General features: G+C 44.5%; 1 protein-coding gene across 1 annotated transcript; it reads left to right on the plus strand.

The window, feature by feature from the left end:
• The first annotated feature begins 505 nt into the window (after nucleotides 1-505).
• keap1b (kelch-like ECH-associated protein 1b) lies at nucleotides 506-22,525 on the plus strand. The gene is made up of 7 exons (XM_076292022.1): nucleotides 506-596; nucleotides 2,760-4,343; nucleotides 8,295-8,540; nucleotides 14,356-15,032; nucleotides 16,543-16,748; nucleotides 19,050-19,226; nucleotides 20,883-22,525. Exons 2-7 carry the CDS (start codon nucleotides 4,032-4,034, stop codon nucleotides 21,047-21,049), a joined length of 1,785 nt encoding a protein of 594 aa, XP_076148137.1. The 5' UTR covers nucleotides 506-596; nucleotides 2,760-4,031; the 3' UTR covers nucleotides 21,050-22,525.
• Nucleotides 22,526-22,787: the final 262 nt, after the last annotated feature.

A 22,787-nucleotide genomic window follows, 5' to 3' on the forward strand; every position in this document is an offset into this window, starting at 1 on the left:
AGCGCTGAGGCTGAAACAGCTGATCAGTCTGTTTAAAGATGACGTAAGGTTGCCTACTCGAGAAAACCGGGTCGCTGTGGAGAGGAAATCTGATATTCTCCCGTTCACAATGGAGCATCAGAAAACAAGCATCAGCAGGAGGCCGGTAGTGTAGAGTTTAGTCTACTGTAATACCAAATAAATGTTCAACATCAGCAATTCACCGCCATAAGTAAAAGCAATTATTGTATGGTATGCTACCTGTGCAATCTATAGGCTTGTACAAATCGTGTTTTAGGCTGACGAAGGACTCTCCTATCAAATAAGATGATTGACAGCATGAGCCGGCACACTGCCAAATGTATAGCCAGGATCTTCCTTCATTCTCATGTCTAATTGCTTGCGAGTAGGCTACTTGCATAAAAGTCCTGACTTTCAGCGCGGAAGCAGCAGTTCCGTGTTGAGGTAAGCCCTGCGGTCTTAAAAATGAACTCTTATTTTGGCAGGAAGGCGACGTTAGTACAATGCTTAGTCATGGTGAGTTACAGCTTTACCGCTGGTTTTCTGTGGCGCACAGAGATGGAAGAATCTGGCTGTATGTATTTCAGTGTGGATCTGTAAGTAGATGAATTTTACACAGTACACACACTTTACTCGGTTCCTAGTTAACTTCAATTTATGTGCTATGCCCATGTACTATTACACTACAATAACGATATTTTGTCCATTACACTCGACGGATTTCGAGTTGTACGTTTAGCTATCGATTGAAATGTTTGTTTGCTTGGTGGCTGAAGTATCGCTACGGTTTTGTTTCTGAATGTTTCCGTGCACCGCATAATAATATTCTGAGAGGTGTCCTGTTGTTTAGAGTTCGGTTGGTTTTGTTTTACGTATGCGAAATTGAAGCATGGAAGCGTACAGAACAATGCATTATACCCGAAATATGGCAATTTATATCTGAGCGCTTCAGTCAAATAATTCCAGACGAGTTCTTTTGTTTTGGTGTCTTACTTTGCCACAGTGAAAAAGAATGGTAGGCTACGGTTAAAACGCTGACTTTGACGTTTGCATAAGGATTAACTGCACTTTTGGGTCATGTTTTCGCTAAATAGGTTACAGTTCCACTATTTCCTCCCACATCGTTGCACAGTTCACGATCAGATGAGTCACTGGAGAAGGCGTTTTGCCAGATGGTCCGTAAACAATTTGATTCAATGGTGTAGTGCCAATTTTTTGTAGTTTTCATCTCCGTCACTCTGCAGATATCTCCAAGAGGTCTGTGATCAAATTTCAGAGCTTTATCGTTGGCTATTATGCTACTCCTTAGCGGAAATGTATTCTGGAAAACTTGATCAGCATTTGTTTTCGCTACAAGTTCATAAGGGAGCCGTATGAGTTGAAATACAGTACTGGGTAACTTGACTTCTGTTTCGATTCCCAATGGTATTTCTTGCTTAATATTTAAAGCGGGAGAAAGTAGCACCGAGTGTCTTGACCTTACTGGACTGCATTACGCAAGCACCCGGACTACTTTTGAAATGACCGTCGCCCACGAAATGTTGCCATCCTGAAACTAAATTTGGTCAGTGATTACTTGTCATTTATTTTATTCAAGTAGAAGTTTCACAGTAATCTTAACAATAGGCAAGTAAAGTTGGCTGCGCTGGGATATTGAGCCTGCATTGTAAGTGAGTTATAGTATATTCACCATTTAACAGTGCTTGTTTGGATTCATGGCAACACGCCGTTAAAATATTTACTCGTCTTTCTCACATTTGGAGGGAAACTGTTTCGTGTCTCCAAGCCTGACAGGTGTGACTCAATGAAATGTGCTTACTACTGGGAACAGTGTGCACGTAAGCTATACAATCAGTGTATTTCAAGTCCAAGCAGGAGACTCGTCATATTTACTTGGAAACGTTACTTGTTGCCAGTAGCCTAGGCCTAATTCATGTTTTTGACAGCCATGTCCAAACATTATCTAGGCCTACTTCATGGCATAGTTCCCCTGAAAGCGCGCAAACAAACCTGTATCTCTTCAATGCCTATATAGGCCTATGTCTATCCACAATAAGGGCTACGCTTCATTGCCTTTAAATGCAGTGCTTTCACCTTATCTGTCAAGGCCCCCGGCATTACAGGTGTTTCCCAATCTACCATAATGTTCATGGGTGTAGACAGAACCCTGAGGAACAACTGTAGTGTTACTTTACTTTTCTGCACTGGATACTTTTTTTTTGCTGTGGTCAGCCTCAAAGCTGAGATGTGTGTGTGTGTGTGTGCGGGAGAGTTACATCTCCTCGTCCCCTCTGCCCTCCACTCAGTTTCTAGAGATTAGTCACAGGACATAAGCAAAACACAGTCACGCTGACCGCTCGAATTCTGGCCTTAATTTAAGTCACTCCGTCTTCCTCAGTGACTGCGTCACCGTGTCTTAAATCAGTGCCTATCTCTTTCACACTTCTTGCGTTCCCCATTTGGCATCTGTTGAGGCGCTCAGAGATGGCCAGCCCAACAGGACGCTTGCATGCCACAGGCTGATAGAGTATCTACTTACTAGTCGAGTGAAGACTAAGCAGAAGAATGTTTCAGCAATAATAAAAGTATCCACTTAGGGAATGTCACTTTACAGGAATGTCTGTCACACTTAGAGGAATGTCTTCATCAGAGATAATGGTGATACACACTCTTGGGTTTCTACCAACATGGCACGCCATTGAAAGTGCCTCTTGTGTCAACACAAATTCCTAACTGGAGTTTTGCTTTTCCATCTTCAGATTTCCAAGTGACCTGTCTGCCTTCAGCCGTCTGCAGCGGAGATGCCCCGAGCGTAGAGATCTCTAGGAACCCTCTGGACAGAGCTGACCAGCTGCGCTCTTCCAGTCGCGCGTCGGAACTTTGAAAGCCCTCCGAGGAAATCGCTCATTTTGGACACTGGCTGCTTCTGCACGCCTTGGGCCTCTTCTCTGAACTTGACCTTTTCACACACGTGATGGATACCTTGTAGCCTCTAAAGAGTCAACAACACATTCTCAATTTCAACAATGGCCTTTTAGCGTCTGTTCATATTGTACTAGTACTGACTGAGGAACAGCCTCTCTGCCAAAAGGCTTGAGGACACTTTAAGGGGCAATATGTTGAATCTTTAAATTGTTTTTCTAAGTGACTATCACTGTTTAACAATACTCTACCAACGGCTCATAGCAAATACTGTTCCACATATCTATTGTAAAAACGCATCTATTGCAAATCTCATTACTTTGCTTGCAAAAGTGCTGTGATCTTGTGTTAGTGCAACAGTACCTCATTTGCTATCTGCTGTCCTAGTTTCTGTGACATTGTGTGGAAACTAACAGTGCTCATGTGTTGCCAACACAAACAACAGAACTAACAACCTTGTCAAAAAAAATCCTTATCTACCCCCAAGTGTTTGTGCTGCTATTTTATTGTGGCAGAAGACTCTGCTTGTCCCACGTTTGGATGATTTTCCCCACCTGTGGAAAGGCGTTAATGTGTTTTCGCAGCTGAATCAGACGTCTCACTTACCTTTTGGACTTGAGCTGACACGCGGGGCACGGTACACGTGTGCGTCAGTTGGCACCCGTGACCTCATTCATGCCCTTCCCTCCCAGAACGCTCTTGGTAGATGGACTGTGTGCGCAGCGGCAGGAGCAGCATGGCAGCAGCAGTGACCGCCTCGCCACCTCTCTAGGTGTTCCCAGCGAACGGGAGCCCAGACCGGACAGTGTTGCCCCAGGAGTCTGGCACTCAGCCACTTACGTTCATGGGAGTCCCTCCAGCTCCTCTCAAGACTGGACTGTGAGTTCATCCTGCAGGCAGTGAGAACAACGCTACTGAACCGAGATCAGTGCCACCTTCCCTCTTCTGAGTTGTGTAGCTTTGGCCTGACCCTTGCTGCGCCCTAGTCTTCTGCCCCTTTGTTGTTTTGTTTATTTTATTTTATTTTTTGCCCCAAGCTTTTGCCCTGACCCTGCCTTGCCCTGGCGAGCGACGATGAATGTGCCCGGGGGCCGCCGTTGCCGGTGAGGATGCACGCGGGGGGCGGCATGACTGAGTGCAAGGCGGAGGTGACGCCGTCCACGCGCAACGGCCACCGCGTCTTCAGCTACACGCTGGAGAGCCACACCGGCGCCGCCTTCGCCATCATGAACGAGCTGCGTCTGGAGCGGCAGCTGTGCGACGTCACGCTGCGCGTCAAGTACAACGACCTGGAGGCCGTGGACTTCGTGGCGCACAAGGTGGTGCTGGCCTCGTCCTCGCCCGTATTCCGCGCCATGTTCACCAACGGCCTGAAGGAGTGTGGCATGGAGGTGGTCCCCATCGAAGGCATCCATCCACGGGTGAGTACTGTTTCCTGTCATGTCACGTAGTGAAACACTTGGTATGGCTAGCGTGGAAATAGTTGGAAGTATCAGTGTTGAGGTAAATGGACTATGGTTATTTGGTGTGGGATATGTTCTGCAGTATAGTATGGGGGGATTTTTGCCTCAGGTTCTCCATATTTCATTTGATGGGTTTCTTAAAGCATGCTCAGCTGTTGCCTCAAAACCTTGATTTGTCACAACTTTCTGTAGAAATATATTTACAGCATGTGTTGTTGAGAATCTCAGGGCCTGAGGAAACCAATGAAAGTGATATTACTACTTTCCATTAGTAGTTTCCACTATCCATTTCCAACAACATGTTTTTTTAGTTGTGCAACATTTGCAATATCTCTTATGTAACTCCACAATTTAAGTAACATAGTCCTGTATAATTCTTGTTTTAGTCACTCTATAAAGGGCCACAGTAGTTGTAAACTGCAGTTCTGCTCATAAGTCTGCAATACTGTAGTGTGCATGTAATGACTTGATCTGAGTGGAATTCAGAGGTTAAGGTTTTTCATATGCGGTGAGGGGGCATTTTAAGTGCCTAACCTCCAGTGTTAAAACGAAAGTGTGCTGACCCATTATTATGAGGCAGGGCTGACCAATCAGAGCCCCCTGTTCCTCACACACCTGCCCTTATCAGGAACACTCGTCTGTGTGCCGCTGAGGGCGGCTTTACAGAGTTTACTCGGAACTGGGCTGCTGAGCTGACGCTGGCTAGAAGAAAGAGAGAGTGAGAGAAAAAAAACAGATAGAGAGATGGCGAGTGACGTGTCAGGAGGACTCCGTTTCTGTGTACTTTGACTAATGACAAGAGCATTACAGCAGGCCTGCGATAAGCAGGGACATGACGTCCACTCCAGAAGCTTTGTGGAGTACTAGTTCAATCGCCGGGGCAACACCCAAAGAAAAAAAGAAGAGCTGTATACTTTGATTATTTTAAATTGAAGTTACATCAGTGCATTTTCAATTATTTATCTGATTTAATTGATTACACTGAGCTCCAACTCTGTCTGTTCCACTGACACAGGGTGGTACAACATAGTAGAGATGGTGATCTTTTGTGCAAGAAAACCATTTTACAAATTGAAGTGAAGCCTCTCCCCAAATACTGCTTTTCCATTCCTTGTAACTTATTTAGTCTATAGAAAACTGCTACTGCCCCCCCCTGAAAATAATGTCTCCTTTAGGGATGGGCTGATCTGACTGACGATTATAATAGCTGGACTTCGGATATCGACTGATTCTTGGTACCAGTCCAATATCTTAGTTTTATTAGTCTTTTACACTCGTTTTTAACAGCCCTAGCCCTGGCATAGCAAGTGTGAAATAACTCCAGAAATCCTGACCCTTGTGTTAGCTCTACTTCTAGCAAACAGTCTACTGGCAGACTGCTGATGCATCTACAGTATGTATGTGTACACACATAGATGCAAACATAAAACAATATAGAGTTGACCCCATAGATTGTCTACCCCATAAATCTACCCCATTATCACAATATACCCATAGATCTGTCCTATTATCACAATATACCCCATATATCTACCCATAATTCCACCCCATTATCACAATATACCCATAGATCTACCCATTATCATCACAATCTACCCCGTTATCACAATTCACTATCCCCATACAGTAGATCTAGCCCATTATCCCAATCTACCCTATATATAGTCATGGCTGAAAGTGTTGACCCTGAAGTGTTGAACCCTGATTTTGTTTCTCCAGAAAATGAAGTATTTCTCCCAGAAAATTATTGCAATTACACATGTTTTGTTATACACATGTTTATTTCCTTTGTGTGTGTTGAAACAATACAAAAAAGCAGAGCAAAAAAGATTATTTTTACATAATTTCACACAAAACTCCAAAAATGGGCTGGACAAAATTATTGGCACCTTTTCAAAATTGTGGGTAAAAACTTTGTTTCAAGCATGTGATGCTCGTTTAAACTCACTCGTGGCAAGTAGCAGGTGTGGGCAATATAAAAATCACACCTGAAACCAGATAAAAAGCAGAGACGTTGACTCAATCTTTGCATTGTGTGTGCCACACTAAACATGGAGAACAGAAAGGGGAGAAGAGAGCTGTCTGAGGACTTGAGAACCAGAATTGTGGCGAAATATCAACAATCTCACAGTCACAAGGCCATCTCAAGAGATCTTGGTGTTCATTTGTCCACGGTGCGCAACATAATCAAGAAGTTTAAAACCCATGGCACTGTAGCTGATCTCCCTAGACGTGAACGAAAGAGAAAATTTGATGTAAGGTTGCAACGCAGGATTGTCTGAATGGTGGATAAGCAGCCCAGACCAACTTCCAAACATATTGAAGCTGTCCTGCAAGCTCAAGGTGCATCAGTGTCAGCGCAAACTATCCGTCGTTATTTGAATGAAATGAAGCGCTATGGAAGGAGGCCCAGAAGGACCCCACTACTGACACAGAGACATAAAAAAGCTACGCATCATTCTACTGTTTACCGAAAACGGAATGAGGCCTACAAAGAAAAGAACACTATACTGTACCTACAGTCAAATATGGTGGAGGTTCAAACATGTTTTGGGGTTGTTTTGCTGCCTCTGGCACTGGGTGCCTTGACTGTGTGCAAGGCATCATGAAATCTAAAGATTTCCAAGGGATTTTGGGTCGCAATGTAGGGCCCAGTGTCAGAAAGCTGGGTTTGCGTCCTAGGTCATGGGTTATAGTTTAAATTATAACGGTTTTCGGTATTATCGCGGTGTTTTTAAAAGTGTTTTCAATATGTTCAGAAAGCACTAATAGGACTACACAAGCTGAAATAGTTTCAAAAAGTGTGACAGGATTTACTATATTACAAAATATAGGCAAAACCTTATCAAAAGTGCAACATTTAATCAGGGATGCTGGAACTCATTTTCACCTGGGGGTGCTCATAAAGGGGATCTCTTGATAACATGAGTGGAAGGGATTTAATGTGGACACGCACATAAAAACATGCAGACTGGGTACATGATACAGTGCACGTTTTGCGGTGAAAATGTTCCGCCTTTTAAAAGCAGGTGTAGCCAAATCCGAATCACAGTTAAATCCATCAAGTAGATAACAGTATGGGTAGGGTACCAGTTTTGTTTGATTGTACCAGGCCTACTGTATGTCAAAAGCAGGCTCGGATGAAGCTGGGAAGGATTAAACACACGGTTTCCACACCGTGGTAATCAACCGTGATCATCATGATATTTGAAATGAAAACGGTAATTGTTATCGTCAACATTTTTATCGTGTTTACCATGATTATACCGGTAATCGTTACATCCCTACTTACAGCAGGACCTCTAAAAGCACCCAGAAATGGATGAAAAGAAAGCGGCCAGCAATGAGTCCGGATCTTAATCCCACTGAACACCTGTGGAGATCTTAAAATTGCTGTTGGGAGAAGGCACCCTTCAAATATGAGAGAACTGGAGCAGTTTGCAAAATAAGAGTGGTCCAAAATTCCAGTTGAGAGGTGCAAGAAGCTTGTTGATGGTTATAGGAAGCGATTGATTTTAGTAATTTTTTCCAAAGGGTGTGCAACCAAATATTAAGTTGAGGGTGCCAACAATTTTGTCCGGCCCATTTTTTGAGTTTTGCTTGAAATTATATTAATTTAGCTTCCCCCCCTCTTTTTGTGTTAATCAAAAGAATAATAAACATGTGTATAACACAACATGTAAATGGCAATAATTTTCTGAGAGAAATGGTGCATTTTCTGGAAAAATTCCAGGGGTGCCAACACTTTCAGTCATGACTGTATCTACCCATAATACCACCCGATTATCACAATATACCCATAGATCTAGCCCATTATCACAATATAGCCAAAGACTGAGTCAGTATGGGATGGATATCAGTATTGGATCGGCACATCCCTAGCTTCCTTCTCCATCCTTTCTCTCACAGGTAATGGATCGTCTGATTGAGTTTGCCTACACCGCCAGCATCTCGGTGGGCGAGAAGTGTGTGATCCACGTGATGAACGGCGCCGTCATGTACCAGATCGACAGCGTGGTCAAGGCCTGCTGTGACTTCCTGGTTCAGCAGCTGGACCCCAGCAACGCCATCGGCATTGCCAACTTCGCCGAGCAGATCGGATGCACTGAGCTTCACCAGAAGGCCCGGGAGTACATCTATATGAACTTCAGCCAGGTCAGTCAAACAGCATGACAAGCAGCACGGTCCAGTTGGCTTTGCCAATTCCTTGGACAGGGGAGGCTTACTGGGGCCAGATGTGATCATTCAGCACAACGGGATACGTGTAGGTATTCATGGAGAATAAAGACCTCCTGATTTTGATATTATAATGATCTATAGCTGCAGATTCAGTAAGTTTCGTGATTTGTAAAGTACTGTGATAGAAAATATGTTCGAAACTGCGATTAATTGTTTAATTTGTTTTACCCTCTTAGTTTTAACAACTGAATCTGACTTGTGAAGTGTGAGTTAAAGAGAAGTTGTTTCTACACACTAGGGGACTAAGAAGAATGTTGAGTCTGCACATAGTAATAGCACAGTTATTTCATAACAGTTTAAGCAATATTATTACACGGCTCTTCAGAGTGCTGCAGAAAGTTCCATTCACATGAATGGGCCTTCCCAACGTTCGGGCCTATGTTAAATCTATATAAATCACCGGCAAAGTATATAATCACCGCTGTCAATGGCAATAAGGTAGCTGCGCGTCGGGGTTCTGTTCTCCCTGTCGGGACTTATTTTCTGATAATTACCGGCGGACAATACATTATCCCTTACATAATACATTGGTTGCTACAACCACTTAAGTATCCCCAGTGACGAGAGTTCACGGTCTGGAGATAGTGAATGTACTAGAATCATGTTGAAACTGAACACTTTTGAACACAACTGAATGCTTTTCCTCTATGGAAACTTTACCTTTAACTACAGTGGTTAGAAGGGACATGGGATACGTAAATGATTTCATTTGTTATCTCTTTTGAGTCTTGCCTTCAGGAGACATTTGGATTGGTTTAGAATTTCCAAACGCTGTCAGTGTGCATTCTCATCCATTATAACTTGTACCACGGTTATCTCCAGACTCGTGTGCTAACATGTGTTCTGCTGTATTTGAGGTTGTTTGGTTTTTTTTTGTTAACAATATGTCATCTTTATTTTAAATACTGTTTTTTTTTATTATTATTATTATTATTAAATATATTTACGGAAGGAATCGTTTATACAGGGGTTATACAGGATAACAATACAAGAGTTTTCCCTCAGGGTGTTCTGAAATGTTGTAATGTATTTGAGGTTGTTAACAGGGTAACTGGGCTGAGATAGTGTAATTTCCCAGATGTCAGATGTTTGTGATGAATGAGGCTGCAGTAGCGTACATCTGTCCAGTCCCCATAGTCCACCGAGAGGCCAACTCAGGATCGTATCTGGCCCTATAGTAAGTTAGTAATCAGGCATGCATGCAGCTTGACCCAAATCAGAGTGGACTGAATGGAGTCATTGGGAGGATTGCACAAAACGTGTCGGAAACCTCTCATTTCATGGCCTACTGATGTTGTGATCAGGAGAAATTTTAGCACTAAAATGACGTGTTCAATTGTGCATCATCTTGGCGCATGCTGCTGGGCGTGAACTTAATCCAGGTCAAGCCGAACTGTCCACTCTCTTGAGATCTTTGAACGTTACACTAGGGCTAAAGCTCAGTTTTTAGGATTCTGGCAGTGCTCGAGGTGAACTTGAGCCAACAATGTGAGGGAGCCGATCAGGAATCTGTTTTTGAAAAGCATTTGGGGATGTTGGATCAGATTAATGAAGTATGAAGTAATTCGACGCTCCAGAACAATGGTAAATAAACGGCTAGATATAACAGTCATGTCAGCCCACTAGCAGCTACCATGCGCTCATATTTTTTGCTAAATTTATCTCTGCTCATCTTAAGTGCTACTCACGACTGACTGAGACTTGGGCTTTGTCACCCAAATGTCCTGGTGTCCTAAATCACCAAGAGCTTGACGGCGAGGTCGAGAGTGCAAGTGGTGTGCTGAAAGCGGTCACATCAATTGTGTAGATACGGGGCTGCAGGGTCGAGGTGATGGTGCCGTCCCTGTTCTCTGAGACCGTGTGCATGTAACAGACCTCTGTGACTGAGCCTGCACTCAGGGAACAGGGTTGGGTCAGATTACTTTGAAATGTAATCCATTACTGACTACAAATTACATGCCAATTTTTGTAATCAGTAACGTAATCAGTTGAATTACCAAAAACATGTAACGTAATCTGATTACTTTTAGATTACATCAATAAATATGTCCCTTAAGTAAAAGACACCACCACTGAATTGATGAAATTGAATTATTTCATTACATCTAAGAAATCTCTTTGCTCTGAGTAAAGCATTCCTGTGTGAATTAACTAATCTTTTCCTCCAAAAATCTTAATGTAGCCCCTTGTTTTAGTGTTACCATACTTTGAGGTCACCAGGTCCCATTGTCTGAAAAACACCCAAAACTAATACATTTCTATAGCTATTTTCCACTTTGGGGGTGGTGTTTTGGTGGTTGAAATGTTCACCCCATCCCAAAATAGATCACTTAGTCATCATGGATGTGATAATGGATCACTATTCTCCAAACATGCACAACTCAGCTTAACCTTTATAAGGGCACACCTGGACAATGAATTTAGCTTTTGCTGGATTTTTTTGACCCAGGGACATGGCCTGAGATTAATTGACATCATGTCCATTTCAATTGTGGGGGTGAGAAAATTATTCCTTTGGGATGTTTTTCAACCAGGGGGACCTGGTGACTTTCTCAAAGTAAACGGTAACACTAAAACAACAGGCTACATTAAGATTAGGAGGAAAAGATCCGGCAGTGTGCCGAGAGACCTGCCCAATAGTAAATAAGTTAGTAAGTAAGTATAGATACTCTTTTGATCCCGTGAGGGAAATTTGGTCTCCCAATCTGTGCATTAGTGAAGCACACAGTGAGGTGAAGCACACACCAAACCGGAGCGGTGAGCTGTCTGCTACAGTGGCACTCGGGGATCAGTGAGGGGTTAGGTGCCTTACTGAAGGGCACTTCAGTCGTGGATGTGGGCATGGGAGAGCAGTGCTCAACCACTTCCCCCGCCCACATTTTTTTTACTGGTCGGGGACCGAACCGGCAAGCCCGAAGCTTGTCAAATTTAAAGATAGCTAGGCTATCACAAAAAAGTTGCATTGTCTGCATGATAAAATGTAATGAGGTAATCCCCAACAATGTAACTGTAATCTGATTACACCATTTTTTAATTGTAATCTGGGCTGATTATAGTTACTTGATTTTTGTAATCTGATTACGTAATCCAGATTACATGTAATCCGTTACTACCCAACCCTGTCAGGGAAGTATTGAAAATAGAAGTGAAATCATGAGGCGAACACTATCCATTCTCCCCATGCGATCTGCATGTGAAACTTTCATTTCGTAATCCCGGTGGCCTTATCGGACCCTAGAACAATCTGCCGAGAGCAGTTAATGTACTATCTAGTTAATGACTCATATCGCCACTGAAAAGAGACACATCAATCACACCATTGGACGGTATTTATGAATTTATGAGTGCCAACCAGACGGCACCTGTGGTGTGGTGGGGCAGCTCCCACAGCAAACCTGTGCTGGCCTGACTAGTCCCCAGGCCTCACAGGCGCAGTTGTGCACCTGGCTTTATTGCTTTCCTCTTGGCCTCGACGCACACGGTGTGTTATTTGTCTCCTTTGAGCCCTAGAGAGCTAATCGGCGCGGATGCCTGCGGCGAGTCAGCCCTGCAGGAGGTGTGTGTAGGCGGTGGGGGTTCACCTGCGTGTGCTCCTGCAGGAGGTGTGTGTAGGCGGTGGGGGTTCACCTGCGTGTGCTCCTGCCCGCATAGCAAGACGAGGCAATCACGGAGCGAACTAGTTTGTGCCAGGAATCGGGCGTGTCTCGAGTAGGCCTACTGAGTCATGCATGCGAAGTCGAACTTAAAAAGGTTGAGTGGTGAGTCATGGTGCGTGTTGTGGTTTCGAAAAGCTTCAAAAGGTTTAGTGAGTCATGTTGGTGTGTTGTGGTTTCGAAAAGTAACAAGTCCGGTGGGGTTTCTCTGGCCTAAATTAGCGCACCAAATTTTGCCAGAATGTTCTCCCTTACAAATCCATCTGAATGAAAGTGGCGTTTTTATCATGTTCACTCTTTTACCGCTCAAAACAGCCTTTGCAGAATCTAAAACATGCAGTGGTTTATGATCAGATTGATCCCCTGCAGTGTACTGTAATAGAGATCCTGAAAATCTCCTGCAACATAATGTGCTGTTGTCCTGTCACTCTGATACTCAGATCTTTCTAAAGCGAAGAAACTAGTCCAGTTCCTAATGACTGTTTTGGAATATTTCACAAACCAATTTGTTTGTCCCTGGTACGTATCCAACACCTTCACGCTTGTACATTTTTTGCCATGGATTTTGACATGCATTCATTCACCACTACATTCCTTCATTGTCAGTGAATGACACTGAATCTGATGTGTAAACCACAGAAATCCTGCTAGTCTTGCTATCTGTTCAACTTTATGTTGCACAGAGCAAGGTATGTCGAGCATTGTACACAACAAGTCAAGCGATGAATCACCACCTCAGCAGTAGGCCATCTCTCCCAAGTATGAATGTACTTCTATTTCTGCAGTGGACCAACTTCCACCTTTTTCTGGAAAGCTGAAGTGCTGTCTCTTTTGGACACCCTCATTGGCGTTGTCACCCAGCCTCTGCTTCCCTATTGCCCTTTTTATTGCTGCTTTTCCTAGACCAACTATTAAAACACACACATATATGAAGCACTCTGTTAACAATGAAGTATCTGCAGACTAGCGGTCTCCAAATGACTTCAACTGGCGACTCACCCGAAGCACAACCCTCTTCCCAGCCCCAAAATTCTCCATATTCCACATTCGTGTCCTTTACACACACAAATGTACTGTTGAGGTGTCGTGAGAGTAGCCAGACAGTCGAGCAAAACAAACCGTTTATGGAAGTCAAATAGGATCCAGTCTGCTGTCAGTCTCTTGTCGTTCGTGCTCTCTGCGTCTGATGTGTCTTGTGAGCTGGGAGACGGCCAACCTCACCCAATTAAGGAAATTGTTATGTTTGAATTGTTAGGTTTGTTTCAGCCTAACCACTACAGTGCCCAGGCATGAATAAAGATATTGTTCGCTTCATATTACAGGAGCATGACTCAGTTTTAAGTTCTGAGTCTTATTTGTCCCTAATTGATTCTAAGGTTATGCATCTGAACGTCTTTGAATTGATTGTTGCACTTGGATTTTTGCTTACAGTACAATAACTAACACTTGTATAAAAGGTGAATACGTAAAGCTCTTGTCGATGTACAGTTATGGTAATAATTGTCCTCACAAGGTTAACTAGGAATTTATTTGGAAGTGTCAAACATGTGCACAGTAACCTAAGCAACCTTTTTATGACATATAGTCAAAAGAATCATGTGGATCATGTGATTTCTAATATAGCGTTTGCTTTTCCTCCTCCTGCCCCTCTCCTGGTGTTCTCCTCCATGTTCATCCCTCTCCACTTTCACTCACCTGGCTCCCATCTGACCCCTCGACTCACCTTGCTGTGATCATCTCTCCCTACTCCGTTGACCCCCTGCACTCTGCTGGACTGCTCCATTCCCCCTCCTCATGTTTCTTTTCCACTTCCTCCCTCTCCTACCACCCCCCCCCCCTCCTTCCATCTCTCCTCCTCCTCCATCTCTCCTTCTCTTACTCCTCCTCCATCTTCCTCTCCCCCTCCATCTTCCTCTCCTCCTCCTCCTCCATCATCTTCTCCTCTCCTCCTCCATCTTCCTCTCCTCCTCCTCCTCCTCCTCCTCCTCCATCTTCCTCTCCTCCTCCTCCTCCATCATCTTCTCCTCCTCCTCCTCCATCTTCTCCTCCTCTTCCTCCATCTTCCTCTCCTCCCCCAGGTGGCCACACAGGAGGAGTTCTTCAACCTGTCCCACTGCCAGCTGGTGACGCTGATCAGCCGCGACGAGCTGAACGTGCGCTGCGAGTCGGAGGTGTTCCACGCGTGCGTGGCCTGGGTGCAGTACGACCGCGCCAACCGCCGGCCGTTCGTGCAGGCGCTGCTGCAGGCCGTGCGCTGCCACTCGCTCACGCCGCACTTCCTGCAGCTGCAGCTGGAGTGCCACGAGTGGGACGCGCCGTGCAAGGACTACCTGGCGCAGATCTTCCAGGACCTCACGCTGCACAAGCCCACCAAGTGCATCCCGTGCCGCACGCCCAAGGTGCCGCAGCTCATCTACACGGCGGGCGGCTACTTCCGCCAGTCGCTGAGCTACCTGGAGGCGTACAACCCGTGCTCGGGCGCCTGGCTGCGGCTGGCCGACCTGCAGGTGCCGCGCAGCGGCCTGGCGGCGTGCGTCATCAGCGGGCTGTTCTACGCGGTGGGCGGCCGCAACAACGCGCCCGACGGCAACATGGACTCCAACACGCTGGACTGCTACAACCCCATGAACAACTGCTGGCTGCCGTGCGCGCCCATGAGCGTGCCGCGCAACCGCATCGGCGTGGGCGTCATCGACGGCATGATCTACGCCGTGGGCGGCTCGCACGGCTGCATCCACCACAACAGCGTGGAGAGGTGAGGACCGGCGGGGATATGATGACCGTCACTTTGACCCCTTTGGGGAGAGCGATCGGCAGGATGGGGGTGCAGAGGGACAGGCCGCATGTCGCTGGCTTCTGTGAGGAAGTCGTTAGGGTCTGTTAACCTGACACACTGATTGCAGTTTTCACTTAGAGCCTGCTGTGGCAATAATGGTGTTGGCATGTCATACTAATGACAGATAGCACTTAGACCCTGCTCTCGGGAGGGGTTCCAGGTAATTAGTCTCTTAGGTTAGCTTGCCTTAATGAGCAGTATGGTAGAAGCAGTTTTAGTGTCGGGGAAGGGAGCCTAGTGCTTGTTTACAAAACTAAAACTGAAAGGTTTTTTATCTGTTTTTCTTGGCATTCACCCTCCACTTAGGAGTTGTTTTGCTAGTTCACACCAGCTGTGTGGCTTACATGGCAGTATGGTCAGTTTGACCTCCAGCTACACCATCAGCCATCATGCTGTCAATGGCCGTCGAGCCAGCAGTCTCACCCACAAGCATATTTGGCCAGTCTGTTTCTGTTTAACTGAGAAAACCCTGGTCATATTTTTAATTGCTTTTTAAATGTGTAAATGATTTGTTTTATTTCCAACTTTCAGTATTTGCAAAATTTGGTGCTTTGGCATTTTTGTTAATTTTATGATCCACAGTTGGTAAACCTGCTCAGATTTAAATGACTCATTTTAGTTCCGTTTCAGAGATTGTGTTTTTCTGTCCTGAGAAGCATAGAGGTGGACTTCCCCGTATTTTTTCCGTTCATTCATAATTCAGTCTACTCTATCGAGTTACCTGCCGACAAGGCTTTCACTGAAGTATCAATTCTACCCAGCCTAGGCGCTTAGGAGGAAGTCTTGCTTTAAATCCAGCCAAGTGGAAAACGAGACCAAACATAGCAACCAGTTACCAAGGGGAAAACCTGAACATGAAGTTGGTATTATTAGCAGTGCCCACATCAAAGGCTGTTCTCCCTCTCCCCCTGAGCTGAGTAACTAGGGAAGCATCAGGAAGATTAGGTTATGACTGTCACTAGTGATAGCTCACCACTGACAAAGACTTGAAGAATTTAACAACTCCGAGTGGGCGAATGTGATTAGGTCTTGCAACTGGCCTTTCAGGAAGCGGTGAGGTTTTTCTGAAGAAATATAAGATTATTTTTGTGAATGTGTGACAGCATGACCAAAATCTTTCAAAAGCCGCATTAAGGAAGGGGGTGTCAGAGTTCAGGTTTTGAAATAGGGAACTGATTTCGAGGTGGCGTAACACCTTCGGATCTACAGGAGGAAAATGTTCCACTCACTGTTGGCTTTCATGTGAACCATTGTAAAATGAATCACAGCCAAAGAGCAGATTAGAGTGCCAGTCTTACTGAGTCCTGAATAGAGTTGCACTTCACACTGTTCTGAGTTTGTATGTTCTCCTTGTCGTGTGTGTGTGTGTGTCTGTCTGTCTGTCTGTCTGTCTGTATGTCTGTGTCTGTGTGTGCGCGTGTGTGTGTAGGTACGACCCCGAGCGGGACACGTGGCACCTGGTGGCGCCCATGCAGACGCGTCGCATCGGGGTGGGCGTGGCGGTCATCAACCGGCTGCTGTACGCGGTGGGCGGTTTCGACGGCACGCACCGGCTCAGCTCGTCCGAGTGCTACAACCCAGAGAAGGACGAGTGGAAGACCATGGCCCCCATGAACACAGTCAGGAGTGGGGCAGGTGAGTGACGGCACTGGACGACACTGCTCACGCATCATCACATTTCCAAACGTTGCTTAAATAGGATCAAAACTGAGACCATTTAATTGATTGTTCAATGTGAATCACTAAACAACTGTATTCATTAGATAATAAACAGGCTATCATTTTGGAGCTTTAATTCAGATAGAATAGTAGAGATGACCGGAAATGAGCGGGAGGGAGAGTACGATGAGGAAGTGACCGCGGGTCGGAGTCAAACGCGTGTCCCTGTGGACACTTGGACCCCAATGTGTCATGAATGCTTCCACTTACAGCACAGCTCCCCCAGAGAGGCCATTGTTTTTAAACACCCTCCCTGTTTCAGGGAACACACGTCTGTATTGTAGGCGTGCCTGGAGACCAGCCTTAATCTTTGCCTGTCTCCACTCCAACTCCTTTACTCCCGCTGGATGGTGTCTCCACAAACCTTTAATCCCCTGGTCCCCTGGCAGTGCCAATGTTGCTATTGAGTATGGCTTAATCAGGGTTCCTACGCAGTATGGAAAACCTGGAAAAGTATGGAATTTGATTTTAGTAATTTCCAGGTCTGGATAAGTATGGGAAAAAAAAACAAGGGTTTGGAGAAATATTTGTGTTTCCAGACTATTGCATTTGCAGTACTAATCACTTCACTCAGGTCATAATGAACCATTCCTACTGTTGTGTAGCTTAACTGTCAGTCCCCATCATCAAGATACAACTAAGATACAACTAAAAATGACCAAGCTAAATGGACGAATATTAAGTGTCATTTTTTAATTCACTTCAGTTGTCCATACCTTTGTTTTTACCGAGTTATCCCAAACCAGAAGTGGCCGCAATGTCGAGAATATGGTCAGAAAAATCTAACGAGAAGTTTGGAAATTTGAGTATGGAAAAAGGATGGAATTTTGAAATGGAAAATGTGTAGGAACCCTGCTTAATGTGTCTAGGATCTAGGACTGAACATTGTTGATGTGTGTAGGATCTAGGATCTGGGACTGAACATTGTTGATGTGTCTAGGATCTAGGACTGAACATTGTTGATGTGTCTAGGATCTGGGACTGAACATTGTCGACATAATGAGTTGCACTGGTGGCCTACTGGTTAGGGCTTCGGGCTTGTAACTGGAGGGTTGCCAGTTCGATCCCCGACCAGTAGGAACAGCTGAAGTGGCCTTGAGCAAGGCACCTAACCCCTCACTGCTCCCCGGGCGCCGCTGTAGCAAGGCAGCTCACTGCTCCGTGTTAGTGTGTGCTTCTCTTCACTGTGCTCTCACTAATTCACGGATGGGATAAATGCAGAGACCAAATTCCTCGTATACGCTGAGAAACCTGATTTACATTTACGATTTACATTTGCATCAGTAAAGGGCTATAACAACTCAGTACAGATATGTGCAGGAGGCGTGCAGGAAGTACTCCAGGCACTTTTTTTTTTCTTTTCAGGTCGTCATCTACAAAAGATTGATAGCCAGTTGGAAGTTTGTCAGCAGCTCTTGCTGCTCTTAGTCCTGCTCAATATGTTCTCCTTACAGTCATAACAGTACCACTGTAAACAAACATCCACTTGATTCATAGCCTGGATCAACGTATGATTAATCACTTGAGCCCACATTTACAGTACTAAATCATCATGGCCAGTAGATTAAGTAAAGAAATCATAATAAAAATGTCAAAGAAGTATTTATACTGCCGTGCTGCAGACAATGGTGTCCTGACAAAATTCTAATCGTTTCAGCCCAGCAAACAGTCTGAGAAATCTCTGCTGTTTATGAGCAGTCCGTTCAGGAATCCAGCCAGTGCCCTTTACCCTCCATCATGCAAAATGTTTTATTTGAACAGCGTTCCTCTCGTGTATGAGCAGGGAATCATAGTGGATCCAGAGTGCCTCACGGAAAAACAATACTATTGTTTAATTCATTTAATTCATTCCTTCATTCATCATTTAATTTTCTTCATTTCTTCTTCCCCGTCCCCTCTTCCTGGGCATTAATGGTTGCCCTTTTGCTCTTGGCTACCAAATTGTTACAAGTGGCAACCAAAACCTCATGTCTGGTTGCCAAGCTGGTAACCACTTTTAAAAGTTAACATTGAGCCGTGCCTTATTGGGACTTATGGGTCTCAAAAAATCGTTTAAAATGCTTATACAGTATAATGTTAATCACTGACTATTGAATATCTTGTGACCCTAAAACTTGACCATGACTAAAACAATTTTGGTTGTTGGTTGTCTCACTCCTGTGTTCGTCCTGCCGAGATGGTTAACTCTATTGCTCTCTCTCATTGTGTCCCTTGCAGGCGTGTGTGCCATGGGGAGCCAAATCTATGTGATGGGAGGCTACGACGGCACAAACCAGCTCAACACGGTGGAGCGATACGAGGTGGAGACGGACGCCTGGAGCTTCGTGTCGTCCATGAGGCACCGCAGGAGTGCCCTGGGCGTCACCACACACCACGGGCGCATCTACGTGCTGGGTGGGTCAACAGCGCCGGACAAGTCATGTCATGCTGATGTCCAGTGATTTATTTGCTACCTAGAGTCATTCTGCAAGGGCTAATGCAATACACGTTTTTCTCAATTCACACCCTTCAGTAACACCCTCGGTTTACTCATTTCAGATTCAGTGCAGTCCATGTCCAAACTGTTGGGTGTTGGTCGCAGTCAGAATGTTAATCACAAATCAATGACACTCATTGTTTCTGCTCTAAAGATTCTATTTGCAGACTGATTCCAATGGAATTCTATCGCTAACAATAGATGAACGTCAGACGGGCGACTAAAAAGCGCTTCATTAACGGCGCCTCGGGTGTAAATTCCCAGTTAGTCATATTGAAGACGTAGTCATGCACCAGTCCCAGTTGAATAGCTGAATGGAATGTTGCTATGGCCACATGGAAAAATTAAAATACAAACTTTGCAAAGTGTGGCATACCAGTTGACCCAGTTGACATTTCGTTTTTACAGAGTAGGACTTGGCACATTTCAAGGAAAGATTTCACAACTGATTATGGCTGAATGACAATGTTTAACTCTTTGTTTGAGTAGTCCAGGTGACTCACACTTGGAATAACTCAGAAACAATAAATCTCAATAAATCAACAAAATAAGCCGACTAGAAAAAAAGTCTTGGTTATGGCTCGTCGGTTATGGTTATTTTGCAGACGCTTTTATCCAAAGTATCTTTCATCATCATAATAACAATAAACTATAGCAGCAAATATTTCATAATACATCATTATAACAATGTGTGTGTGTGTAAGGCAAATTATCTAAAATGATTGATGGTTAAAATGGTGACTTTTTAGAATGGTCAAATTGGATTATCAAAGCGTCTGTATTCATCAGGTCAAACCTCTCTACATAGTGTAACATGTGAGTACAGGTGGTGGTGCTTTTTGCAGGTTTCAGGTCGTTAAGGAAATGTGCTGCAGCTGTAGTAGAAGGACATCTGGCTCCATCTAGAGGTGGAGCGTGGTAAGCTTTAGGAATGCTGCACACCAAGAGTAAGTTTAACACTAATTAGGTTTAACACTCATAAGTGTTTTAACACCCATTACCATTAGACGACGACATCAAACTATTTTGAACACCCGCCTTGTTAAGAGTGACAATGCTAAGGCATGTCAGGAACCTCTCTCTCTCGCTTGAATCGTCATTTCTCAAACTTTCATTTTTTTGTAGGTGCCGTTGTTATTTGGGAAAGGTTAAAATCGTTAAAAATTGTTACAGCGATACTATAATTTAAAGCCCCCCTGAGTGGTTTCACATAGGAAATTTGTTCAGGCTAAGTTAGCTACGCATCCCATAGGATTCCATTCAAAAAATATCTTCTGATGCTCATGTCCCGGACCCCACTAGTGCTACACTTTTTCAACAGAATATTGGAGCCTCCCTTTTCAGATGATCTCTGATGATGTCCAGCTCAATCGTCAAACTCCACAATTCAGTGCCACACACACACACACACAGTTTAGTCTTTACATGTTTTCAGGAGTAGGTTTCTAACCTATACAAGGTGGTTCCAAACAAATCTCCGATTTTGGTTTACAGGGATTGTAATTAAATCCAAGTCTTCAATGTCAGGATGTAGGTGCACTGCTGTAAATCAGTGTGCTCTCCCTCCTCCACAGGTGGTTATGATGGCAACACGTTTCTTGACAGCGTGGAGTGTTACGACCCAGAAACAGACACGTGGATAGAGGTCACCAAGATGACATCGGGCCGGAGTGGCGTGGGCGTGGCCGTTACCATGGAGCCCTGTCAAAAGGAGCTGAACCAGTGTCAGCAGAAGCATTAGTGCCTCTTCCCACCCCACCCCTCCACCCCAAAATCTCTCTCTCTCTCTCTCCCTCGCTCTCTATCTCTCTCTCTCTCTCTCTCTCTTTCCTCTTTTCCTCCTCTCTTCTAGACTTTTTCTCCTCTCCACACTGCCCGAGTCCCACTGGTTCGGTCACCCGTGTTGCAGGTTTGTGCGGTCGGTCATGTCACAGGTCCACTCTCCTGCTTCCTGAAAGGGCTCCTCTCCTGTGAGAGCCCCCGTCTGTTGAGATGTGACCTTCCTACATGAGGGGGAAACCTGCGGGCTGCTCTTCCTCCAGATGTTACTCATCCAAAACAAACCCACCCCTGTTTCCCACTCCAACCTCATAGCTCAGTAATCTGTTGGTTCACTCTGACATGGTCGTAAACTTGTGATGCTGAAGACTGAAAGCTGCACCTTCTCATGAACCAAACGAAAAGAGTCTCTTCAAAGCTGTGGTTGGGACTTCTTTTTTGACAGTTTGGCAGAAACTGCATCTCAACCAAATTTCGAGGGCTTCTTTTCCCCATGTTCATATTTCTACACGTCTTTTTACGCACCGAATGCAAAAAGTGCCATTACCTGTGCCCGAGTGCACGATCAGTATGACCCACACAATCTGCCACTTGAGTCGTTTGTGATCAACAAGAGAGGGGCTTAGATATGCGAGGTTTGCCACTCGACCAGGGAGGAAGGACACCCAGCTGCCATCAGTAGTTCAGATGCAGCAAGAGACTAAAACCTCCCCCCTTTTCCACCACCAGCACGTAATGTAGCGTTGGCGCCACCTACTGGCTGACGGGCGGCAGACGTTGGGCCGCTTCGCAAGGCCCGAGATCTTTCCATGAGTTCAAGAGGCGTGAACAAAAAGCACCGTACGCCGCCGTGGAAACCACACTGACCTCTCTCCAAGGAGCTTCTCAGCTGTGTTGTGTTGTGTTTTTTAGTTTTGACATGATGCCACGAAAAGACCTCCTAAAAGACTTCTCTTTGTTTTTTCTTTGTTTTGTTTTTTAAAGAGACTTCAAATAAATATTTGTGAATGGACATGGAGAGAGAAAGAAATTTAACAAGGAAGGAATTGTATTTGTAACAGCAGTTTAAGCTAGTATTTTTTTCCAAGACATTTTGTACATTGATATTACACAGTCTTGTACACCATTCTAGCGCTTGATATTTTTTATTTATTTGGGATTTTTGGCCCGTTTATTTTTCTTTTGCTCGGACTTGGCTTACACTTTGTAACTGATAGGACTGTTGTGTTTCTCTCTAACTGAGCATGCATTGTATGTAGGAGATGCCAGCAATTTATGCCTTTTTTGAATTTGGCTCTTCATTTGAAAAGGGATGCTTTTTGTTCTCCTTTTAGTAGTTAAATATTAACGGATTATTTAAAGATTGCTTTGTAAATTTTACAGCAAGAAATACACTGTACAAAACATTGTATAATAAACAACATATGTTTATTGTAAATTTGACAAATGGTTGTATTCATTCCAGTAGGCCATGATGTGAAGGCCAAATACAATGAAGTTTGTCAACCTTTTTTGTCCACAAGGTGGAAGCAAAGTATCAGTAGATTTGAACTCAAGGCAGGTGGGAAAGTTTCCTTGTCAACCTATGAATGCTTTTAGATATGTTTACATATGTTTTTGTCCTTTAATCTTTTTGTCCAGTTTGGTGTAAAAATGTTATTAAGTAGTTATTTCTTCAATATATATATATAACATAACAT

Source organism: Alosa pseudoharengus, unplaced genomic scaffold, assembly GCF_046254945.1.
Source record: "Alosa pseudoharengus isolate Yale_2024_CS ecotype anadromous, Long Island Sound unplaced genomic scaffold, YU_APseudo_1.1 YU_APseudo_1.1_scf_1, whole genome shotgun sequence".
NCBI lineage: Eukaryota > Metazoa > Chordata > Actinopteri > Clupeiformes > Clupeidae > Alosa > Alosa pseudoharengus.

Excerpts from the sequence above, each read along its gene's own strand:
- keap1b (XM_076292022.1), top strand. The coding sequence starts at position 4,032 with ATGCACGCGGGGGGCGGCATGACTGAGTGCAAGGCGGAGGTGACGCCG. Across the intron at positions 8,541-14,355 it reads TCTATATGAACTTCAGCCAG|GTGGCCACACAGGAGGAGTT; the intron begins GTCAGTCAAACA and ends CTCCTCCCCCAG. Across the intron at positions 16,749-19,049 it reads CACAGTCAGGAGTGGGGCAG|GCGTGTGTGCCATGGGGAGC; the intron begins GTGAGTGACGGC and ends TGTCCCTTGCAG.